The sequence below is a fragment of the Oncorhynchus gorbuscha genome, linkage group LG01 (assembly GCF_021184085.1).
Source record: "Oncorhynchus gorbuscha isolate QuinsamMale2020 ecotype Even-year linkage group LG01, OgorEven_v1.0, whole genome shotgun sequence".
Lineage (NCBI taxonomy): Eukaryota > Metazoa > Chordata > Actinopteri > Salmoniformes > Salmonidae > Oncorhynchus > Oncorhynchus gorbuscha.
Window position 1 is genome coordinate 65464631 of NC_060173.1, and position 24474 is coordinate 65489104.

General features: G+C 39.9%; 1 protein-coding gene across 1 annotated transcript in view; it reads left to right on the forward strand.

Moving 5' to 3' along the window:
- The window catches only part of LOC124045917 (striated muscle preferentially expressed protein kinase-like), a 185881-nt gene that overhangs the window by 28350 nt on the left and 133057 nt on the right, over window positions 1–24474 (forward strand). Inside the window, exons 2-7 of the mRNA XM_046365772.1 lie at window positions 8440–8526; window positions 11547–11604; window positions 17352–18208; window positions 18590–18799; window positions 18996–19139; window positions 19536–19718. Coding sequence (XP_046221728.1) covers window positions 8440–8526; window positions 11547–11604; window positions 17352–18208; window positions 18590–18799; window positions 18996–19139; window positions 19536–19718 — 1539 coding nt within the window. The remainder of the gene's footprint in view (window positions 1–8439; window positions 8527–11546; window positions 11605–17351; window positions 18209–18589; window positions 18800–18995; window positions 19140–19535; window positions 19719–24474) is intronic.

Sequence of the window (24474 nt, forward strand, 5' to 3'; positions counted from 1 at the left end):
ACATTCACATGGTTAACAGATGTTAATGCGAGTGTAGCGAAATGCTTGTGCTTCTACTTCCGACTATGCAGTAATTTATAACAAGTAATCTAACAATTCCATAACAACTACCATTTAGACACAAGTGTAAAGGAATGAATAAGAATATGTACATATACATATATGGATGAGCGATGGCCAAATGGCATAGGCAGGATGCAGTAGATGGTGTAGAGTACAGTATATACATATGAGATGAGTAATGTAGGGTATGTAAACATTATATAAAGTGGCATTGTTTAAAGTGACTAGTGAGACATTTATTACATCCAAATTTGAATTATTAAAGTGGCAGATTTGAGTCCGTATGTTGGCAGCAGCCACTCAATGTCAGTGATGGCTGTTTAACAGTCTGATGGCCTTGAGATAGAAGCTGTTTTTCAGTCTCTCTGTCCCAGCTTTGATGCACCTGTACTGACTTCGCCTTCTGGATGATAGCGGGGTGAACAGGCAGTGGCTCGGGTGGTTGTAGAGGGTAGTGCCTTCTTCTCCGGTGCCATGTAGTAGATGTTTGCAGCCTCAACTTCATGTTCAGTGAGGGCTGTTTTGTAGCTGTGTATGAGGACTAAAAGGACCAGCCAAGTATGTGTTGCTTTATTTGGCAGGTCCCACTGCCATTTTGGAAAATGTAACAGTTTTCAAGTTTTATTAGTTGTATGTATGGGATACACAATGGTATACACAGTCCAACTAAAAGCTTACTTGCAGGTTGCTTCTCGGCAATGCAACAACAATAAGAAATAATACAAGAAAAAAATACAAGCAGTAAATGGCTCAGTAGAAAAATGTCACGTTTCACAAACATTTTTCACATGTGAACAAATCACGTAAAAAAATGTCACTTGGGCAAAACAGACATGTGAGTCTGTTTCACATTGGCTTTTTCACATGTGATATTAATACCTCAAAGTTAACTTGTTTTGACATCGCATTGTTCTTTTTAGCTGTATAGATTATGTATTTTGGAAGTTTTCAGTGTATCTTGAATGCTTTGAGACAATGTGATAAAAACAGTGTTTGCAAAAATTTCAAAAAGTTAACTTGAGTTAACAACATTCTGCTGAAAAGGCAACGAGTGAAATTCAAAATTATTTTTTTGAAATATGTAACTTTCACACATTAACAAGTCCAATACAGCAAATGAAAGAGAAACATCTTGTTAATCTACCCACTGGGTCCGATTTCTAAAATGTTTAACAGCTAAAGCACAACATAGGATTATGTTAGGTCATAGTCAAGTCGAAAAAACACAGACATTTTTCCAGCCAAAGATAGGAGTCACAAAAAGCAGAAATATAGATAAAATTAATCACTAACCTTTGATGATCTTCAACAGATGACACTCATAGGACATCATGTTACACAATACATGTATGTTTTGTTCGATAATGTGCATATTTATATCCAAAAATCTTAGTTTACATTGGCGCCTTACATGCAGTAATGTTTTGATTCCAAAACATCTGGTGATTTTGCAGAAATACTCATAATTATCATTGATAAAAGATACAAGTGTTATTCACAGAATTAAAGATAGACTTCTTCTTAATGCAACCGCTGTGTCAGATTTTTAAAAAACTTTACGGAAAAAGTATAATCTGAGAACGGCGCTCAGAACCCAAAACAGCCAGAGGAATATCCGCCATTTTGGAAACAACACCATAAATATTCACTTACCTTTGATGATCATCATCAGAAGGCCCTCCCAGGAATCCCAGTTAGACAATAAATGACTGATTTGTTCCATAAAGTTCCATCATTTATGTCCAAATAACCTCTTGTTGTTAGCGTGTTCAGCCCAGTAATCCATCTTCATGAGGCGCAGGCACTTCATCCAGACAAAAACTCGAAAAGTTCCGTTACAGTCCTTTAGAAACATGTCAAATGATGTGTGGAATCAATCTTTAGGATGTTTTTAACATAAAATATCAATAATGTTCCGATCTGAGAATTCCTTTGTCTTCAGAAAAGCACTAGAACGAGAGGTAACTCTTTCGGGATGGCGACTCATGAGACTCATGAGAGTCAAAGAGGTCTCATGAGCCCCTCCTTTCTAGTAGAATCCTCATTCAAGTTTCTAAAGACGGTTGACATCCAGTGGAAGCCGTAGGAAGTGCAACTTTATCCATATCTCAATGTGTATTCGGTAGGCCAAGCTTTGAAAAACTACAAACCTTAGATGTCCCACTTCCTGGTTGGATTTTTCTCAGGTTGTCGCCTGAGTTCTGTTATACTCACAGACATCATTCAAACATTTTTGGAAATGTCAGAGTGGTTTCTATCCAATACTAATAATAATATGCATATGCATCTGGGACAAAGTAGGAGGCAGTTCACTCTTTGCACGCTATTCATCCAAAAGTGAAAATGCCCCCTATCCCAAAAGGTTAACTGATCAACTCTGACAGCGCTAATTTTAACATGTAAAAATGATAAACACAGAGCGCTAGCGTCGCTGTTCATTTACCTAGGCTTCTTCCAACAGACGACCAACATATGTGACTCATTTCAGAATAAATAAAAAAATCTAAGGCAGAAATGCCTTCTGGAACATGTCAACTAACATGCCTTAACAACAAACTTGTATGTCATCTGTAAATACAAATAAAATGGTTAAATTACCATCTAGTTGGCCACGGAAAAAGACAGGAACCATAATGGATGGGCTGTACATGCCAAAAGATAAATTCAGATTGGTCTGCCATGTAGCACGTCTCTGTCTATAACATGTAAATTCCACATGTGATTAGATTTTAGATTAGATCTGCATTTTCAGCTCATATTCATTATTTAAAGTCAACTCCAACACGCTGTGGTAGTCAGCTAAAATAATAACTCTGTCAATGTCCAAATATTTATGGACCTGACTGTACATCGCGAGTCTGAGTTTGAGTCTGTATTGTCTTTTTGCATCCCTAATAGATTTGAGGAGCTTGTACCTGCTTGCCTTGTAGGCGTTGCGCACCACCGAGTCACCAATGTTCGTTGTGCTGACATTGAATGCTGTAACAATGGCTCTCCGCATAGTACGGATATATCTATTCAAATCAAATCAAATTTATTTATATAGCCCTTCGTACATCAGCTGATATCTCAAAGTGCTGTACAGAAACCCAGCCTAAAACCCCAAACAGCAAACAACAGCAAACAATGCAGGTGTAAAAGCATCTATTCATCCAGGGTTTTTGGTTGGGGTATATCTGGATTGTTAGCAAGAGATTTTAGGTGCGCTTCTCGCTACTGGAGGCATGTTCCACCGTGTCCCAGGACAGCAGAGTGGGCATGACTATCACATTTTAGGAAAGACCCAGATGCAGACAGTGTTGAAGTAACATAAGTTTATGACTAGAACAGGGGCAGGCAAAACAACAGGCCTAGGACAGGCAGAGGTCAGTCTAGATCAGAGCCAAAAGGTACAAAACAGCAGGCAGGCTCAGGGCAGGCACAATGGTCAAAACCGGAAAACTAGAAAACAGGAACTATAGACAAAGACAGGAGCAAGGGGAATACGCTGGTAGGCTTGATGGACAAAATGAACTGGCAACAGACAAACAGAGAACACAGGTATAAATACACTGGGGATAATGGTGAAGATGGGCGACACGAGGAGGGGGTTAGAGACAAGCACAAAGACAGGAGAAACAGATCAGGGTGTGACATGACAGCTCCGCTTCATAAACAACCCCGCTGGCAGACTTTCTAACAGCTGTATAATACCTGCCAGGCTCTCTAAAAATGTTACCTTTGAATCAGAAATCCCGGGAGAAGACACATTACTCACTCATTCATCTCTCACATGTTGCATCATACAGCTCCAATAATGCATGTGCATGTGCATGCAAAGGAAAGGATATTATCCCTGTTTATTGTATAATTATAACAGATAAACATTTGCTGTATTATATTTCTGCATTGTAATTCAGTTTTTAACATGTCATTAAATGACTTTTTGTTTCTCCTTTCAGAAAACTGGCCTCTCATAGCCGCCATTTGGATCATCCTCTCATGGTTTGTTTGGAGTTAGGAATAACAGGTTACTAGAACACATTACCGATGTCAAGTCTGACAGCTAGTGGCATGCCTATTTACAATATATTTATTTTTTGATCTGATATGTTTGCTCTTTTCGTTTTCCAATTATTTTGGTAAAATATTGTAATAATAAAAGTGTCAACGGAAATCTTCTCTGTTTTTGTTAAATAACATTCTATGATCACAATCACCATTAACACCACTATTTCATGTGATTTAACTGAATTGGATAAGTTGCACATATGAATAAAATTGAGTACATTTTCATATAACTGTAGTATAGTATAATTATGTTGATGTTATCTAATTCAAGCTCATACTCAAGTTAAGTCTAGCCATTTAGATGAACATCTGATGATCATTCTGTTTGAAGCAGTGAGCTCTAAGCATCTAGTCCTCCCATGTTGAGGTGGAGAACATCTCATGAGAGCTGCTGGGTTACTGATGACTCAGTGGAGTCTTATCTATTCCGAGCTCTACCCATGACTTTGTGTGGTGGAGCTGTATGTTGAGAATGTTTGGCAGTCTGAACAACTCGCTGATGCTGCGAAGATGTTCAGGTGGTGTGAACAATGATGCTGTTGAGTACAGCTTAGCTGAAATTTGTGTTCAGTGAGTAGTTGTGTTCTGTTTGAGTTGTACTGATGGCAGTGAGCCATCACTGATGGCAGTGTCTCACTCTGTCTTACATGAGGCCGTTTTAAATTACTGCTCTGTGACGCTTAACTCAAACTTGACAAAATGTCTGTCTTGCTATTTTGTGTTTGGTATGCAAAGACAAGGAGAAGTATCCAACTGGGCACAAAATGGTTGAATCAACGTTGTTTCATCCTAATTTGTCAACGTATTGTGACATTGAATTTATGTAGAAAATAAACTATATATAAAAGTATGTGGACACACCTTCAAATTTGTGGATTGGGCTCTTTCAGCCACACCCATTGCTGACAGGTGTATAAAATCGAGCACACAGCCACAGGATATATTGGCAGTGGAATGGACTTACTGAATAGCTCAGTGACATTCAGCATGGCACCGTCATAGCATGCCACCTTCGAAACAAGTCAGTTCATCAGATTTCTGACCTGCTAGGGGCTGCCACGGTCAACTGTAAGTGCTGTTATTGTGAAGTGTAAACATCTATGAGCAGCAAGGGCTCAGCTGCAAAGTGGTAGGCCACACAAGTTCACAGAACAGGACCTTCGAGTGCTGTCTTCGGTTGCAACACTCACTACGGAGTTCCAACATGCCTCTGGAAGCAACATCAGTACAATAACTGTTCGTTGGGAGCTTCATGAAATAGGTTTCCATGGCTGAGCAGCCATACACAAGCTTAAGACCAGCATGCACAATGCCAAAAGCGGCTGGAGTGTTGTAAAGCTCGCCGTCATTGGACTCTGGAGCAGTGGAACCCCGTTCTCTGGAGTGATGAATCATGCTTCACCATCTCGCAGTCTGACGGACAAATCGGGGTTTGGCGGATTCCAGGAGAACGCTACCTGCCCAATGCATAGTGCCAACTGTAAAGTTTGGTGGAGGGGGAATAATGGTCTGGGGCTGTTTATCATGGTTCGGGCTAGGCCCCTTAGTTTGAGTGAAGGGAAATCATAACGCTACAGCATACAATAACCTTCTAGATGGTTCTGTGCTTCCAACTTTGTTGCAACAGTTTAGGGAAGGCCCTTTCCTGTTTCAGCATGACAATGCCACCGTGCACAAAGTGAGGTCCATGCAGAAATGGGATGAATTGGAACGCCGACTGCGAGCCAAGCCTAATCGGCCAAAATCAGTGCCCGACCTCATTAATGCTTGTGGTTGAATGGAAGCAAGTCCCCGCAGCAATGTACCGACATCGAGTGGAAAGCGTTTCCAGAAGAGTGGAGTCTGATACAGCAGCAAAGGGGGGGCCCAACTCCATATTAATGCCCAGGATTTTGGAATGAGATGTTCGATGAGCAGGTGTCTACAGTACATCATGTAGTGTACTTTGGATTTGAAAAAAGTAATCATCGTCTCCATTGATTTGATTGATATAATTCCTTTTTTTTAAACTTTAGATTCATGTTTGTGATGGAGATGTGAATCCAACATATCAATTATTAATTTGTAGACAAACTGGAATTGAAGTCAGTGGCACATATTGAAATATCCAAGCAAAAGATACATCTTTAAATGTTGATATTTGGTTTCCTTATCAACCAAGCACAATTCAATATTGGTTTTGTAATACAGTAAATAGCTTAACGTTAACGATATCTTACAAACAAATGTAACATTCAACCTTAACATGTAACACATCCGTGAGGTTACTGTAACTGTATATTTCTTCTTATGTAATCATATAGTGTGTGCACGTTCAAGATAGTATGTAGAGGTTTTTACAGGTGAGTGGAGATGCACCATGTACTTTTAATGTAATCTCAACTGCAATCCAGGTCGATTGGTTCTGCTTCCCAGATGACGCACAGTGATAACACATTAATCTGTTGTATAAATAAACAAAATATTTTGCACTGTATTCCCATTGGAACTTTACTGTGCTTTTACATTGGTAAAAGTACAGTTATAGACATTTGTGTTCTAACTAAACCAAATATCAAACATTTTTTGCATTGCAATTTGGTTGTGCTTTTAGATGGTTGAAAGCATAGTGATAACAAATTTGAAATTCAACTAACCCTTGGCTGTCTTTTTGAGTGGATGAATATAGCTTGCAATCTCATTGATCATCCTCCCAACCAAATATTACCCAATTATCCATGTTGAAATTATATGGTGTGCCTAGTGAGATGATTCACTCATGATGATCAAACTGACTCAAGAAATGTACAATAGTAAATTGCTCCAAAATAAATATTTGAATGTTTTCCCCACACACCTTACTGTGTAAGGTGGGAATTAAAGTGTAATGTTACTGCTAGTTTGAAACAGCTTTCCCACTTGACCTCTAACATTGCAATAGGTTGACTGTTGATAACATCAAATGTCATAGTAAATTATGCAAGACAGTAATAACAATGGTCCTGAACCACCAATTAGCTGAAACATATCATGATAGAGGTCTGTCTTGAGTATCTGCTATTTGTGAGGGATGGTACTTAGTATCTTCAAAAAAGTATTCACACCCCTTGACCTTTTTCACATTTTGTTGTGTTACAGCTTGAATTTAAAACGGTTTATATTTAGATTTTGTGTCACTGATCTACACAAAATACCCAATTTTGTCAAAGTGGAATTATTTTTTTGGAAATGAATTACAAATTAATTTAAAACAAAAAGCTAAAATGTCTCGAGTCAATAAGAATTCAACCCCTTTGTTATGGCAAGCCTAAATAACTTAAGGAGGAACAATTAGCTTGACAAGTCAGATAACAAATTGAATATCTCTTTGAGCATGGTAAAGTTATTAATTACACTTTGGATGGTGTATCAATACACCCAGTTACTACAAAGCCCCAGGCGTCCTTCCTAACTCAGTTGACAGAGACCGCTCAGGGATTTCTCCATGAGGCCAATGGTGATTTTAAACCAGTTAGTGAGTTAAATGGCTGTGATAGGAGAAAAAATAGGATGGATCAACAACATTGTAGTTACTCCACAATAATAATCTAAATTAGCTGCCAAAGGTGATTCTAACATGTATTGACTCAGGGGGTTGAATACTTATCTAATCAAGACATATTAGTGTTTTATTTTGTAATGCAACAAATGTTGAATATGTCAACGGGTGTGAACACTTTCCAAAGGCACTGTAGCTATGGAAACATAAATTATCCTTACTGCAGCACAGTAATGGTAAATGTCCTTGTTACCATCTTGGTTCACCACTGCTTACTTAAAGTCCAGAATTTAATCGTTGCAAATGAAGATTTCAAAATCAATTGTCAGCTTCATGCTTTTGGGACACATCAAACGCACCTCTGAAAGTGCAGTGCGAAAAATTCTCTATTTGCAAACATTGAAATCTGAATATAGCTTCCTTTTGGCACCTGATTTGTTTATATTACTGGTAGCTTTGTCCTCTTCTCTATGTAATGTTGGCTTTTCCTAATGCAATGCTTCACAATCCATTCCTGGGGGACCTCTCACAATTTGGCTCGGACCCAGCGATGACACACCTATTTCAACTAATCAAGAGCTTGTCTTTTAGTTAAATCAGGTGTGTTATTGCTGGGCTATGAAAAGTAATGAGTCCTAATTTCCACTTTTGTAAGATTTTCATTTAGTTATACATTGATGTCAAAGTGATAATTTGACTTGAGTGTTGTAGGTTAGGATTCACCCCATGGTTTTAAAATGGAATGTCATGCAAGACCATATGTTGTCAATCCACTTGAGTCTCACACCTTTTCCTTGTCGCTCTTTCAGACTCCGAGACCACAGAAGACGAAGGTGGAGACCACATTGAGACCAAAGAAGGAAGCAGAGGTATTCAGAACCAGGCTATGCATGCAGGTACCATGTCTTTTCCCATCCTTGTCTCAAATGCATGAAGGAGAATACATGAAGTGCCAACAGTTTAATGTGTGGCCAGATATATTTTGAGAACACCTGTGTAGTATTCACTCCAAGCAACATGGTAGTTGTAGGGCTCTATTTTAACAAACCTAACGTAATGGTAAATATTAGCGCTGGTGGTAGCGTTATAGGTATGGGGTGTATCAGAGATATTTTTGCTGTTTTCAGAACTTGAATTATGTGCACAGTAGCAGGTGGTGGTGCAAAAAGTCAGAGTTTTGATAAATAAACAAGTTGTGGGTGTCGTGGATTGGATCCTCATTTTGTCATTCAGAACGTGCTCCATGGCTATGTGGTTGCGTCAAATTGTGTATTTACATTTTTTATGTATTGTATCATCATTTCCAATTTGAATGTAAAATATCCTGCCCCATATTTGCTAAATATGTTGAAAACTTTTGAAATCCGCAATTGTTCTTATTGCATTGCTTCAATATAGAAATATGTTGTTAAACATTGGCTAGAGCATTCACAGTGATATAGGGTCTCGGTCTACTGTAAATTGCAGTCTGGACATGGACATGCCAAACGCAGTCAATAAGCAAGATTAAATTCACAAAGCTATTGATAAGGCCTGAAAAGAGTGTATAATACTAATCAAATTCTAATAAAAATGAAACAACAACATGTTTTAAATAGGCTATGTCTAAATATAGTTATATTACAGCAAAAGCAACTTAGAGTGTTTTATGCGCATCTAAACTTTTCACACGAATGGATAAAAATCAAATATAGAGAGAAAGGGGGAATGTCCACTCAACGTTATACTGCCCACAAACGTAATGTTTTATAAACACCATGCACCATCTTACAGATCTTATTTTGCAATTCTCCAGAAATAGCAGATGGAATTGCTTTGCATTCGAGCCATGTACGTTCTCAACATAAACCCATAGATGGTGAATCTTTCTAATAAGTATGTTTTTTAATCAAATTAAACAAAAAACAATCAATCTGCTTTTTAAACCAACAGCAATATTTCTAAATAGAATCGTGTCAGAAGCATCATATCCTAATTCACTTATCTCCTTCCATGGCACTGTGTGCACACATAGGCTTAAATGTTGTTATGCATAACATTCACGCACATATAAAAAAGACTAGGCTCCAGTCAGTTGTATTGTTGCCTATGTTGCTAGGCAGATTTTTAAAAAACAATCTCTGGTTGATATGGCATTATAGGATTGAATAGTTTGTAGGAGCATGCGTCTTGGGTAATCGGACAAGTGGCGCTCTTTGAAAATGGAGATGAAAAGCCTACTCGAACAAGCAACATAAAGTATGCAGGTAACAGTGCCTTTGAAAAGTATTCAGATCCCTTGACATTTTCCACATTTTGCTATGTTACAACCTTATTCTAAAATGTATTTAATAAACAAAATTCCTCATCAATCTACACACAATACCCCATAATGACAAAGTGAGAACAGGTTGGTAGAAATGTTTGCAAATGTATACAAATTTAAAAACAGAAATACCTTATTTACAAAAGTATTCAGACACTTTGCTGTGAGACTTGACATTGAGCTCAGGGTCATCCTCTTTCCATTGATCATCCTTAAGACATTTCTACAATTGATTGGACATGATTTGGAAAGGCACACACCTGTCTATATAAGGTCCCACAGTTGACACTGCATGTCAGAGCAAAAACCAAGCCACGAGTCCAAGGAATTGCCGTAGAGCACCGAGACAGGATTGTGACGAGGCACAAATCTGGGGAAGGGTACCAAAATATTTCTGCAGCATTGAAAGTCCCCAAGAACACAGTGGCCTCCATCATTCTTTAATGTAATAAGTTTGGATCCACCAAGACTCTTCCTAGAGCTGGCATTCCGGCCAAACTGAGCAATCAGGAGAGAAGGGCCTTTGTCAAGGAGATGTCCAAGAACCCGATGGTCACTTTGACAGAACTCTAGAGTTCCTCGGTGGAGATGGTAGAACCTTCCAGAAGGACAACCATCTCTGCAGCTCTCCAGCAATCAGGCCTTTATGTAGAGTGGCCAGACGAAAGCCACTTCTCAGTAAAAGGCACATGACAGCCTGCTTAAAGTTTGCCATAAGGCAAACAAGATTCTCTGGCCTGATGAAACCAATATTGTATTATTAGGCCTGAATGTTTGATTCAGCTAGCACTGAAATGCAGTGCCTTAGACCACTGCACCACCCGGTGATTTACCTTTAATTAACTAGGCATGTCAGTTAAGAACAAATTCTTATTAAACAAAATGGGGGGGAACCAATAGTTTTTATGTTTCTAAATTCGAGATTCACCAGCACAAAATGCACATCTCTCTTCCATGGGCAATGTGCATCATGGCTGGATAGGCTGCCTTTCCGCTCTCAACATCCATGCCATTATCAACTGTGTTACAATACCTATAGGACCTGATTTTTGTGGTCTTAAAACTTCCCATTAGCACTGCACGAAATTGTCAGTGTTTTTAGGAACACACCTCAAATATTGCCCCCCCCACCTCAGCGCAAGTGAGCTGATGTTAGACAGGTAAATTGCTGAACCTGCTGTTAGGGCTGGAAAATGACAGTGCAACATTTTTTACATGACAAAATTGCAAACTAATGTGCATTTGACACTTGCACTTCCTTAGCGCCAGCCAAAAATAGAGCTCATAGACTTCTTAACCTTCACGTTCTCTGCACCAAATAGCTGAATATAATTTAATCCATCAGTTGGATCCACAGCATTATCTGTACAGAAAGAAAAATGACTGAATCTTTTTTCCATGGTTGCTAGGATTTGAAAAGGAACAGTACTCTTAATAATTCTAGGGTTTAGGCATATTTGTCCTACCTGTTGCTCACAATTACAGGTAACAATGCCAAATGAGGTACACCCTTGTTCTGAATTATTAAAGTATTTCAGATAGAATAACTGAAATATTGGCTAACAAACTAAACTATTTCTATTTCATGTTTCACGTTTTATCTTGCCACAGGGGACAGAATGATGGACAGCTGGGGCAAAGGACTTCAAGACATCTCCAAGCCCTCCAGGTAAGCAAACAGGGTGGAGCAGCCACCCAGATCAAGCACCAAGGGGCCAAGTCTCTGATAAGAGCACATATGCTAATCTAACTGGGCCAGTAGAGGAGACCAAGGAAAGTGTGTCTTTAGCAAGCGGTTACTATGACAGCAGGTTCAGTATCTATAATGGAAGGATACACAAACCATACTCCTTTAGGTAAACATTATCAAGAAGCCTGGGTAACACACTTAGGAAAGCAGAAAATATTAAAGCGCACCCATCTCAAACACCCGCAACACAAGTTAATACAAGTATTGCCGATGACTTACTATTACACTGTGCAACACATAATAATGCTTTAAGAAGTGGATTGTTGCCCTTGGGAAAGCTCGCACTTAAAAAATAATAAAGTCACCGTGGTGTGTGTATGCATTTGATGTCACCACATGAATAGAGGTGCAGGTGATATACTGAGGCGGATCACTCAGGGATTTACTTGAGTAGCTGTTACAACAGATTTCACTACTGATATGATTAGTAAACATTCTTTAAAGAGGCAATCTGCAATTTATATACTTTACTTTGAAATGAATGATATACTGTACACTGAGTATTCTAAACATTAGGAACACCTCAGAGCAGCCTCAATTTGTTGAGACAAATACTCTACAAAGTGTCGAAAACGTTCCACAGGAATGCTAGCCTATGTTGGCTTGAATGCTTCCCACAGTTGTGTCAAGATGGCTAGATTTCCTCTGGGTGGTGGATACTTTTTGATACACATGGGAAACTGTTGAGCTTGAAAAACCCAGCAGCGTTGCAGTTCTTGACACAAACCGGTGCGCCTGGCACCTACTACCATACCCCGTTCAAAGGCACTTACAGTTTCTGTCTTGCCCATTCACCCTCTGAATGGCACACATACACAATCCCTGTCTCAGTTGTCTCAAGGTTTAAAAATCCTTCTTTAGCCTGTCCCCTCCCCTTCATCTACACTGATTGAAGTGGATTTAACAAGTGACATAAATAAGGGATTATAGCGTTCACCTGGATTCACCTGGTCAGTTGTTATACTCAGTGTATATACTATATACTGCTGGCAGACAGGGAGTTGAACTCTGGGTTGTTTGAATGCCTATTGATTCTTGAAGAATACAACTTTTAAATGACTCATGAGCCTACTTCAACTGTCTTCCCCATTAGAACCCCCAAAATATAAGCTTGTATTACTCCATTGTTTGTAAACAATGTAATTGAACACAAACACTAAAGCCTCAAAACATGGTTAAAACTATAACTATGATCTTATGGATGGTCTGTTCTTGCATCCAGTTTGAGAGTAGTTACATTTCTCCAGCCCCATCCCTCATCTGTTTACCACAATCAGTGGCTGTGGGGTCCAGCTCATTATTGTTTGAATCACAGATTGCCCCTTTTAGCATCAAATTACTTTTTGTCCTATATTTAGATTAATTCTCATTTTGTCTCACTATTTCCTTCAACTCCCCCATTATAATTTTGATTTCCATTTTGACCAACACCAGCCAGTGAATGAAAATAAAAAAGTGGGCAAATTGTGCAAGCAAGCAGTTACTGCATTCCAAACATTTCCAAAGTTTGAGCACAGCCTTGCTTCTTTAGCTTTGTTTGGAATTCACATGGACTTATTTATATCAACTGCCATTCAGAGCACCGTTTACATCAAATTGCATGTGCGAGGTATCATTGACCCCTTTGGTTCTTCTATGGTTGTTATGCATGCCATTGTTGAATAGATGATTTTCAGTTTGCCATGCTGTTTACAATCTTGTGATTTAACAAACAGAATGATGTGCTTGAAATCTTTTGTTTCATATAAAGTGTAATATCATTTTGGCAGCCCAAGAGCTCTATTTTTACAAACCAAATGTAAACATGAATCTTAGTGCATTCACAGAAAAATTTGAGCTATTTTGATCGCAGGAATTATGGGCGCAACCCCTGGGGTTAGCGTAAAGCGACAGGCTTTATATCAATTCATAAATTGTAGGTGTGACAAGGGCTTTTTATGTGATTGCTTCAAGTTGTGTGTTTATGGTGTTTGATGTCCAATTCGCAATGAAGGCATGGACGTTCGTCCTATCCATTGAAGATAGTTTATTAAATATTATAGGGCTACAGTAACTGTATAATAGGCCTAGATATAACAAAGATTTATAACATTTTTGAAATACAAAAAAGTAGGCTAGTTGGCTTCAACATGGAAGTAGATTTGGCTACATGTTGTATTTGCATTTCGAAAATTGCATTTCATGTCCGAACCATGGACATTGCCTTCCAAACAGTATAATAAGATTAGGCCACCTTCACTGTTGATATGACCCGTATGGTGACTTGCCAGGTGAAGAATTGTAAAGGTAAACAAACAAACAGGCAAACATCAATAGTGAATTCAGCGCCACAGACATAATTACAACGATTTTACATTTAGGTGATCAACGAAAAACAATAAGCAATCTTTTTTTTTATCAACAATGTTTCTAAACACGCTTCCTGCAGACACTTAGAAACCTGGCGCTTTCCCATCCAGACCCAATAGGCATAAATATATCTATATTTTAATATTTTTTTATATAATATTTAGAACATACAATATACTTGCAGTGAAATGCTCAACAACTGCATCACATTAGTCATCTAACAGCCTCCCATCCAGAAACACACACAGAAGCAACCAGGGTCAACACCCTGCTCCAAGACCCCCTCCCGGGGAAAAAAATACAATAAATCCATTCCCCACCCCCAAAACCCTCCCCCGCACCAACAACCAACAAAATGAACAAAAGAGGACAAAGAGAAAGACAAAGGAAAACAGAAAACAGCAATACAAAAAACAAAAGACATCAAGGACAACAAAAATCATAACAGCAAGGCCAATTGAATATGTTTGAGTGCATGTATGTCACTATTTACATGTGCGCATTTGAATGAGAGTGTGTGTATATGCATGTGTACGAACACCTGCACGGCATCAGCCTCAGGTAAACCGGCATTAACTGTAACAACACTGCCCCTCAGTGTCACTCAAACTTACTTTTTGTTATGTTTTATTTTGACTGTCATTCTATCCTCCGCCCAGCATCTCCAATCCCACTTGTCTCCAAATTACACATCACAACCTTCAGCTTCCCTCAGCCCATCCCACCTATCTCTGCTGGCCACCCTCTTCAGATTTATATTACATTTACATTTTACATTTAAGTCATTTAGCAGACGCTCTTATCCAGAGCGACTTTATATGCACAGTATATCTGTTTAACATACAATTTCAATCTATCTAATCGAATAGAAGATACACAGATTGCGAGTTTAAGATGAATACTTTTACTAAGAGTATTAGTATACAGTATTAGTCATTGAATGACCTGGTCACTCCAGATCTCCCAACAGTACTATTTCTAGGGTCAATTTTAGATCACTGTTATACATTTTCAACTATTCCTGGGCAGTACCAAAATAAATGGTCTATTGATTCTGTATCCTCACAACAAAATCTGCAGAGCTTCGATGATTGTATGCCACAAGTAAGCAACATTTTGTTGATGGCAAGATTTCTATATAATATTTTTTAGCTGAAAAGCACGAAGTCTTGAATCCTGCTTCATTTTATATATCAACTCATACACCCTGTGAAATCGGCAAATCAAAAATCTCTTCCCAACTATTTTGCAATCTGTATGGCAAAGCTGTCAACATCCTGGTCCTCAAATAAAACTGGTATACTTTCCTATTTATGCAATTTGTATTCCTCCGTCAGTTGTGATTCTTTATATTGGGCAGACAGACCAGTTCCCTACCTCCTCCCACTGTCACCTGCCTCCTCCATTTTTGGGGGTAATGCTGTAATCAATTGGTTGTAATCTTGGATTGAGCAGACCTTCCCATACAGTTCTGATAACTCCAAGAAGGACATAACTCTACCATTCCAATTTACAATACCATTTAAAAACAAAATACCCTTTTCAAACGTATTTTCCATGAATGCAGGTATTATATCAACCAGCACATTTGAGTTCAGCTATAATATTTGTTGTAATATTTGTTCTATCTATTATTATTTATTTTCAGGGGAATGAAATAGACATTTTTGCCAGCTCTGGAATGCTTGTTTGAAAAATATTAAATGAAAGGTTAAATTCTGTAGCTCAGTTGGTAGAGCATGGCGCTTGTAACGCCAGGGTAGTGGGTTCGATCCCCGGGACCACCCATACGTAGAATGTATGCACACATGACTGTAAGTCGCTTTGGATAAAAGCGTCTGCTAAATGGCATATATATATATATATATATTAATTAAATGAATGGAAATGAGACATGGCAACCTGCATGAAGTCAAAAAGGACATTTTTAAGCTTTTGTTAGTAATCTACTTGAGATCTATTTAGGGTTCAAGTAAAACTTTGAGTAAGTAAAGATTTTAGAGAGCAGTTTAGTGCTTTTATATTTAATCATCTCAACCCACCCAATTCATATTCAATATATAGATAGACACGCTTTATCTTGTCTGGTTTAGCAGTAGACTAATAGCTGCCATAGCTAGGTTATTTAACATCCAATAGGATTATGTAGTACTGGTTTTGACTGAGTCAAATCAGAAGCTAGTTTAGCTAGCTAGCTCGGCTAATCGACGCTGCATGCACTTTCTCATCTTACAAAGTTACAAACAACAACAACTCCATTCAGAATATAAAGTAGCAGTCTACCTGTGGCTCTTAATCGTTGTAGCTTTTTCTTCTCCTTGAAGTTTTAATTATTTAATTTAACTCAATTTTCCCTGAAATAGATATCTCTTTACTTTTGCCCCCCTTGAAGGCTCTATAACTGTAGCCTATTGCCGCTATGATTACTTATGATTGGCCAACAAAAACAAAAATTGCTACAGTCGGCACTCTCGTGAAAAGCAAAGAGCAGAAGCATAAATAAAAAACATCTCTCTCTCTCTACCGCAGCAGTTACATTCGGATCTGCATGGGTCCTTCCGGATAAGTCCGTTAAAATTACACATACCTGAGACGCCTGACAATCAGGTCCGACCCAGACCCGTGACATTCTGGATCCGGATCTGCTCAGGTCCCGGATCGGGTCTCGGGTTTTCAAGTACATGTGAATCCGTGAAGGCCACCTTTGTCACTGACATTGTTCATTCAATGGGCATTGCACATAATGAGTCAAAACGTTTTACAGAAGCTGAAAAAAAAATCTAATATAAAGAAAAAAGGTGAATGTCTGCAGACTTTTGCTGCTCCCGAAGATGATATTTGAATAAACATTGGTGATAGGCTACTGATTAGGCTATTATCCACTTCCGCTGGCAAAATTGATGCCATAACCAACTGTCTTACTGCTATGACTAGCTTTTTAAATATTCCCAGTTGCACTGCATGAAATTGGCAATTTGGTGCACGTTTTTAAGGACACAGCTCAGATATTTCCATTCCTCCCACCTCAGCGCAAGAGCCTTGATGTTAGACGGATAAATTACCAACCCTTGCGCAAGGTTTGGAAGATAGCAAAGCGCCTACAAGCATGTGCGTATGAAAATAGCACTGCCTTAACGCCAGCCGAAAATAGAACTCCCAGTGTTAATGATATCCTTGACAATTCTCACACTGGGCCAGGTATCATTTAGAACTCTTTCTCTAACAGATCATTTCCCATAACCATCTTCTTTCAGGAGCCAATCTGAAAATGTTTTGAGGGAATCCTCCCCACAAGTCCTCCCACCCCTCTCCCCCAGAATTAATAAATGCCCCTCCACTTCTCCAATGCCAAGCTGCTCTGGATCAGCCCCGAACACACCCCTCACACCCCGCAAGACACATTTTGTACCAACCGACTACCAAGACACAATCCCTGCTGAATTTGAGGAAATGTTAAGACATCCAAAATTATCAGCCATGTCTCAAAGCAGCACCCAGAATTCCCTTACTCAGACACCTGTCAGTGTCAACGAGTGCTTCCACAAGGAGTACCAGCCTAGGCAGTCCCCAAAACTGACCAGAGCAAGCTCCAAGATCTTTGAGAAGATGCACGGTTTTGAAGAGCGAAGGCGAAGTTATGACCATGAAGACTCCATCTCGGGATGGTCCTGGGCCGGGTTCAACTACGCTGAGTCTGTCGACTCAGACGATGGAGGGAACCGGTTGGGCATCTCCAGAGGGAGTTCGAGGGAAGACCTACGAGAGGCTCTGAAGGATGACGCTGCCGAACGGAGGTCCAATTTCAGACAGAAGGCTGCGTCCTTAGAGGACTGCAGGCCCCGTACCACCCAGAAGGTCGAGGAATTTGAGAACAAGTTCACTGAAGAGCCTCAACGAATCAAGAAGCTTCTGGGTAAACCTCACATGAAGAAGTCCTTCTCCATCGAGCAGCTTTCGCTCAGGGCAAGAGGCAGGCAGCCTTTGAGGAAGATTGAGCCCCTCCCACCGCAAATTCTCCAGAAGCTCCAGGAAAGGGAGCGAGCCCATCAGGAGGAGCAGAAAGAGACAGAACATCCTAAAAAGGTGGTGCCATCAAAATCACCACGACTGCACCTACAAGCACGGCAGGACCAGCCTTCGCCCCAAACCCACGAGATTGAGGGCCCCTCCATGAGTAACATAACAGTCAGTAGATTGGGAGAAGTAGCATTCGCTCCAGAATCTATGCAACTGGCTGACTTATCGAGACAGAGGCCAACAAGACAGGTAAATCGAGTCAGTCCAATCAAGGGGATCACGCAGAGGTCTCCATCACCAGTTGTTCAGAGCGTATGTCATATGCAGGAGTCTCAGGACATCCAAGAATCTCCTGCCCAAAAGTCCCCAAAGGAAGAATCGTCAGGAAGAAAAACACCTGTAGAGGTAGCCTTAAGAAAAGTAGAGTATAAACCAGAAAGTCCATTGGTACAGAAAAAGCCTACCGTTGTACAAGAGCATCCAATACAACCTCCGCAAAAACCTCCATGGCTGGTTACCTCTTCAACAAATATTCCAGTCTCCCCATCTGAGGAAAAAATGGAAGTGGAATTAACCAAGCCAGCCCCCAAGGTAATCATACCTACCATCATTGTCAAAGAAGAGCCCATGGAAGAGGAAGCTCCTCCAGAGACTGCCAAGTCTAAAGAGGTGACCAATGTGAAAGAAGGCCAAACACAGAAGACCTGGGGGAAGGGTCGCTGCGCTAGGCCCATGTCTCCAGAGTTAGGTGCGAATTACTTTCTATATTTTTTGGTCAATATGAAAATGTCTGTCATGTGTATATTAGAGGCTTCTTACCTTATTAACCTTGTCTTTTCAAACTCCAATGCTAATGGGTATTCCTCAGCTCTGAACACAGCCATGAATGTCTTTGTCATTTCGTTAAAACTGGATTTTAAAATTACGTTTCGTAATCTGTGCAGATTCTTCAGACGACTCTTACATGTCTGCTGAAGAGGACCCCTTGGAGGCCCCTATGTTTGAATTTCCTCTTAAGGACACTGTGGCAACTGCTGGTACTGAGGTCCTGCTGAGAGTCATCATTGCTGGCACTCCTCTCCCAGAAGGCAAGCTATCTCAATCTCTCTGTAGCACATACACTGAGTGTACAAATCATTAGGAACACCTTCCTAATATTGAGTTGTATCCCCTTTTGCCCTCAGAACAGCCTCAATTCATTGGAGCATTGACTCTACAAGCTGTTGAAAGCGTTCCACAGGGATGCTGGTCCATGTTGACTCCAATGCTTGCCACAGTTCCAATGCTTCCCACAGTGTGTCAAGTTGGCTGAATGTCCTTTGGGTGGTGGAACATTCTTGATACATATGGGGGAAAACCCAGCAGCTTTGCAGTTCTGTACTCAACCCTGGCAGCTTCTACCATTCCCTGTTCAAACCACTTAAATATGTATTTTTGATATCAACTCAGCTTATATTTGTGTCCTGATCTGTGTCCTTATCTAGTTACCTGGAGGCGAGACAATATTGAGATCACTAACAGCCCAAACTATGGGGTCAAAGTGGAGGGAGAGCGGTATTCACTTCTCATCAAATGTGCAAAACCAAGTGATGCTGGAATGTACTGTGTGACAGCTGCCAATGAGGCTGGGAGAGCATCTAGCAGTGCCACCCTTTCCATCAAACCAGGTAAGCATGAGTTGCAAAATTGCATTGGTTACATCACACCCCCTCCCCTTGAACCTGATGTCTGCTTGATGTCTTTATCCTTTGGGAATGGCACCTGACCTTAGCTAACAGAGGTCTGTACTTGGATGGTTGCATCAGTAATGGAATACCTTTCTACACTCTTCGAAGAATATGTTCTATCTCGAAACTAAAAGGATTCTTTGGCTGTCCCCATAGGAGAACATTTGAAAAACCTTTCTGTGTGTCAGGCAGAACCCTTTTGGGTTTCATGTAGAACCCTTTCCACAGAGGGTTCTACATGGAACCAAAAAGGCTTATATTTGGACAGCTGAAAAACAGCTTTTTGAACCTTTTTTCTAAGAGTGTAAGTCCTTTGGTTATTTCAGAGATTAATTAAAGGATGATGTGGACATTTGAGTCACTCCATTGACCTGTGTGTGTAATGTTTATTTGCACTTCCAGAGAAAGTGTCATTTAAATTTGCACATCAAAGCTTTCAAATTTGATGAGTACAAGGAAATGAATATCAGTGGGGAAAAAGTCTGATAAGTCTTTAACAAAACAGCATACTTCTGAACAACTTCCCTCAAGTTATTCCCATAAATAGGGACCTAGATAAACATTACATTTATGATGTCATGCAGTGAATGATTCATGTGGAGGTTTTCCAATTGGATCAAAAGAATGTACTTTGTTATTTTGTTCTTCATAAAGTTATTTCCTCATTTCTTCTCACCCACTCCATCTTTCATAATCTCTCTCTCTCCACAAAATGTGTGCAAGCAATATATTCCAGCTGAGCCAACTCACTTATAGTTACCATAGCAACTAGGAGGCTAAACCAATACATTGTTAAGGAACACCGGTTTCCTTGCCATATAAATCCACTGTTGTTGTTCAGATATCACGCATCTTGTCTAAGGTAAATTACATCATGGCCTTGATTTTTTAAGCATAGGATAATTTTTGTATATATTTAACCATAAACTCATCAGTTAATTATTTCATCTAGAACTTATATTACTCAAATGAGAAACTTTTGAGTAATAACTTTTTTTCAAGATGGTGATATTATTTACAGAGTACAAATGAATGAGAATTAGAATACTTGTATAAGAGGGAGAAAAAAGAGAGGGAGGGAGGATAAGGTTAACACCTGAAGTTAACAGGTAAAACACTCGTGATTATGCTACCACACACACATTATAGTACATCATTTGTCGTTTTTACTTAACTCCTTTGTACACGGTCACCATTTACATCGACATACAGTACCAGTCAAAAGTTTGGACACACCAACTCATTCAAGAGATTTTCTTTATTTTTACTATTTTCAACATTGTAGAATAATAGTGAAGACATCAAACTATGAAATAACACATATGGAATCCTGTAGTAACCAAAAAAGTGTTAAACAAATCTAAATATATTTTAGATTTAGATTCTTCAAAGTAGCCACCCTTTGCCTTGATGACAGCTTTGCACACTCTGGGCAAACTTATGGGAAAAACGCAAATTGTTCTCAAGTCCTACGGCAGGACGCCACTCGGGCATAATTGCTCGTATTATAAGGAGGATGGGATTCAGCCAAATCATTTGGGTTCCTGGATCCTATCACAGCATAATAAGGCTGCGTTGAGACTGACTTGAAATCAAATCAAATTTGTCATATGTGCTGAATAGAATAGAACAGGTGTAGACCTTACAGTGAAATGTTTACTTACAAGAAAAATACCTGCTAAGTAAAAGAAAAATAGATAAGAAATAAAAATAACAACTAAAAGTAACAAATAATTAAAGAGCAGCAGTAAAATAACAATAGTGAGGCTATACAGGGGGTAACAGTACAAAGTCAATGTGCAGGGGCAGTCGAGGTAATTGAGGTAAAATGTACATGTAGGTAGAGTTATTAAAGTGACTATGCATAGATAATTAAAGAGGGGGGGAATGCAAATAGCCATTTAGCTTAGCTGTTCAGGAGTTTTATGGCATGAGGGTAGAAGCTATTTAGAAGCCTCTTGGACCTAGACTTGGCGCTCCGGTACCACTTGCCATGCGGTAGCAGAGAGTACAGTCTATGACTAGGGTGGCTAGAGTCTTTAACATACCTTAAGGGAAGATTTCGGCAGTACCTGTATGGTTAGTGAGAAAGTCCATATTGCAAATGTACGGTCCCTTACTAGACGTCCGAAATCGTTTATAAAATTCGCGGACGGCGTCGGGCCGAGCGGCAGGGCCGGACCTACCAGGAAGTCATCAAATGAACTTTGTCGGACATTCGGTTTCCGTTTTACAAAAATAATAAGATTTAGGTCAAATTCCCACAAGAGGGCATAAGCAATCATATTGCTATTGGACAAAACATCACGATTCACGACGGGGCCTTATCTCGAAAACTGAAAATATTTAGAAGCCGAAACTCGGTGAGCGTAGGGGCGGCATAATGGGCAGTTGGCCCCGAACAAGATGGCGTCTAGGCCTCAACGGTTTTTGCGTTATGGCCATTTATCTGGGATTAAAGGTCCATAATGAAAATAGAGAAATGATTTTTCCACTTCACGTCAAAGTCAAGGAGCCTCCGGTGTCAATAAAAAAAGAACCAGCCATTTATCTATCGTCATTTAAGAGAAATCGTACAATGACACCTTGGTGATGTTCACGGATAGGTGTTTTATTTTTTCAACGGTTACAGATCCAGTTGCAGGGTGTTTTAACAAATCTTTTTAAAGTGTGCTGCGGAGCTCTGCGAGATTTCTGTGATTTTCTATGATTTTCTGAAATAACACACACTCACTAAACCCTCCGTAAATAACTCAGTTCTTAACGTAAAGACTTCAAACTCAGGATTCTGTAAAGGCATATCCCAATCATGATATGAGTTTATTTATAGCTTCCTGTGACAACCGGAAGTGCCTTTAATGGTGTCACAGTGGCAGTTTCCATGGGTTAAAAAGGACAGATCTTCTCAAAACTTCATATGTGTGACTAGGTAACCCTCATGAACTGTAAATCAGTCATTTCTCCCAACAGATGTCAAAGAAAATCTCTCACACGCACACACAGCAAGGATGGAGTGAAAAGTGCGGTTCTCAAAGACACAGAGAGCAGGCAATGATGGCATAAACATAATCTCTAGGCCGTGCCGAGTTCAACGAGATATCCCGCTTGACCGTAGCTCACTCGGTCTGAGCGCAGCGACCATTAGAAAAGTAGGCCCAAAATGAAGCCTGCCCCACAACGTCATTTGCTTTTGGGTGACAGTGAGAGAACCGTTAGGGTGAGAAGCACAATTCGACCTCAGGTACGTTCCTAAGGTCCTCCTGATCCGTGCAAGCCTAACCTTGACCGTGTGGCATTAACCCTTAATAGTTAAAAGAAGGTGTTTACTTCAAAGAGTTTGCATTGACTTCTCTCGCCATAGGAATACATTGCCTTTACCCCTAAATTCAACCTGAAGTCTATATGGGTTATGAATGCCGTATGAACCTGTCTTTGGTAACAGTCCATCAGGCCAGTATGAGGTCTACCTGTGTTGATTCTAAGCTTCCTGGACCAACCGGAAGTGGTTAAAATCACCCTAAAAGTGTTTTTCCATTACCTGCCTGCAGTTTGATAGACATAGTGCATTCAACCCTGTGTAAATCAGTCAATTCTTAACGTAAGGACTTAAAACTCAGGATTCTGTAAAAGCATACCCCAGTGAGGATATGTCTTGACTTATAGCTTCCTGTGCCAACCGGAAGTGCCTTAATTGGTGTCTCAGGGGCTGTTTCGAGGGGTTAAAAAAGTCAGATCTGTCCAAAACTTCATATGTGTGATTAGGCAACCCCCATGAACTGTAAATCAGTCATTTTTCCCATAAAATTTCAAAGGAAAACTAAATCACACAGACACACAACTTGGAAGGAGGGATGTATTGGGGTTTGTAGAGACAGACAGTGCCTCCAATAGTTAGCTTTGTTCGAGCTAAAAAAGAACCGTCAGACCTAGAGTTCCGAAACTTTAGAAACCTGTTCTAGACCTCGGGTCGATAGTGCGTGGTGAGTTAGGTGTCTCTAGAAGGTTCTCGGACCGAGAAATAGCCTCGTACATTTGCAATGACTTCAATTCATTTTGACCATTACGAAAATGGCGACATTTAGAAAAGTCTCAGAGACACAAGACTAGGTGCATTGGAACCGGCTCGGCCCATAGAGACGGACCCCAACGTTTCGGTCCGATAGCTCATTCAAGGAACCCATAGCAAGGCATTGAAAAAAATGGATTTTCAGCACCAATTAGGGTTTTACTCGGGCACCGAAGGACCTATCGAGCCGAAACTCGGGATTCGGGGTCGCCTCACATAGGCCTTCACATAATGTCTGACCTGGATCCACAGCTAGAACGTAACTATGTGTTTTACGTTTTTATTATGTTTTAAACTAAAGGCGCTGAGAATTATGGGCCTGCTCTGACATATATGATAGTTGGCTTCTAAATGAGTTGGAAAAAGTGGGTTTTGGTGTCAATTGGTATCAGTTTGGTGTCAAAATGACATCTAATTGACTGATGGACACTGACTTGCTAGTTGACTTTTGTACATTTGCAATATGTTTAAACGGAGAGGGACCATCACCAAAATGGCATTCTGAAATCAACACAAAAAATGGCATCACCATAGTCTCCAGACTGTGCCGAGTTCAACGAGACGCCCACGCTTGACCGTAGCTCGCTCTGAGTGCAGTGACCTTGAAAAAAAGCAGAACCAAAATGAAGC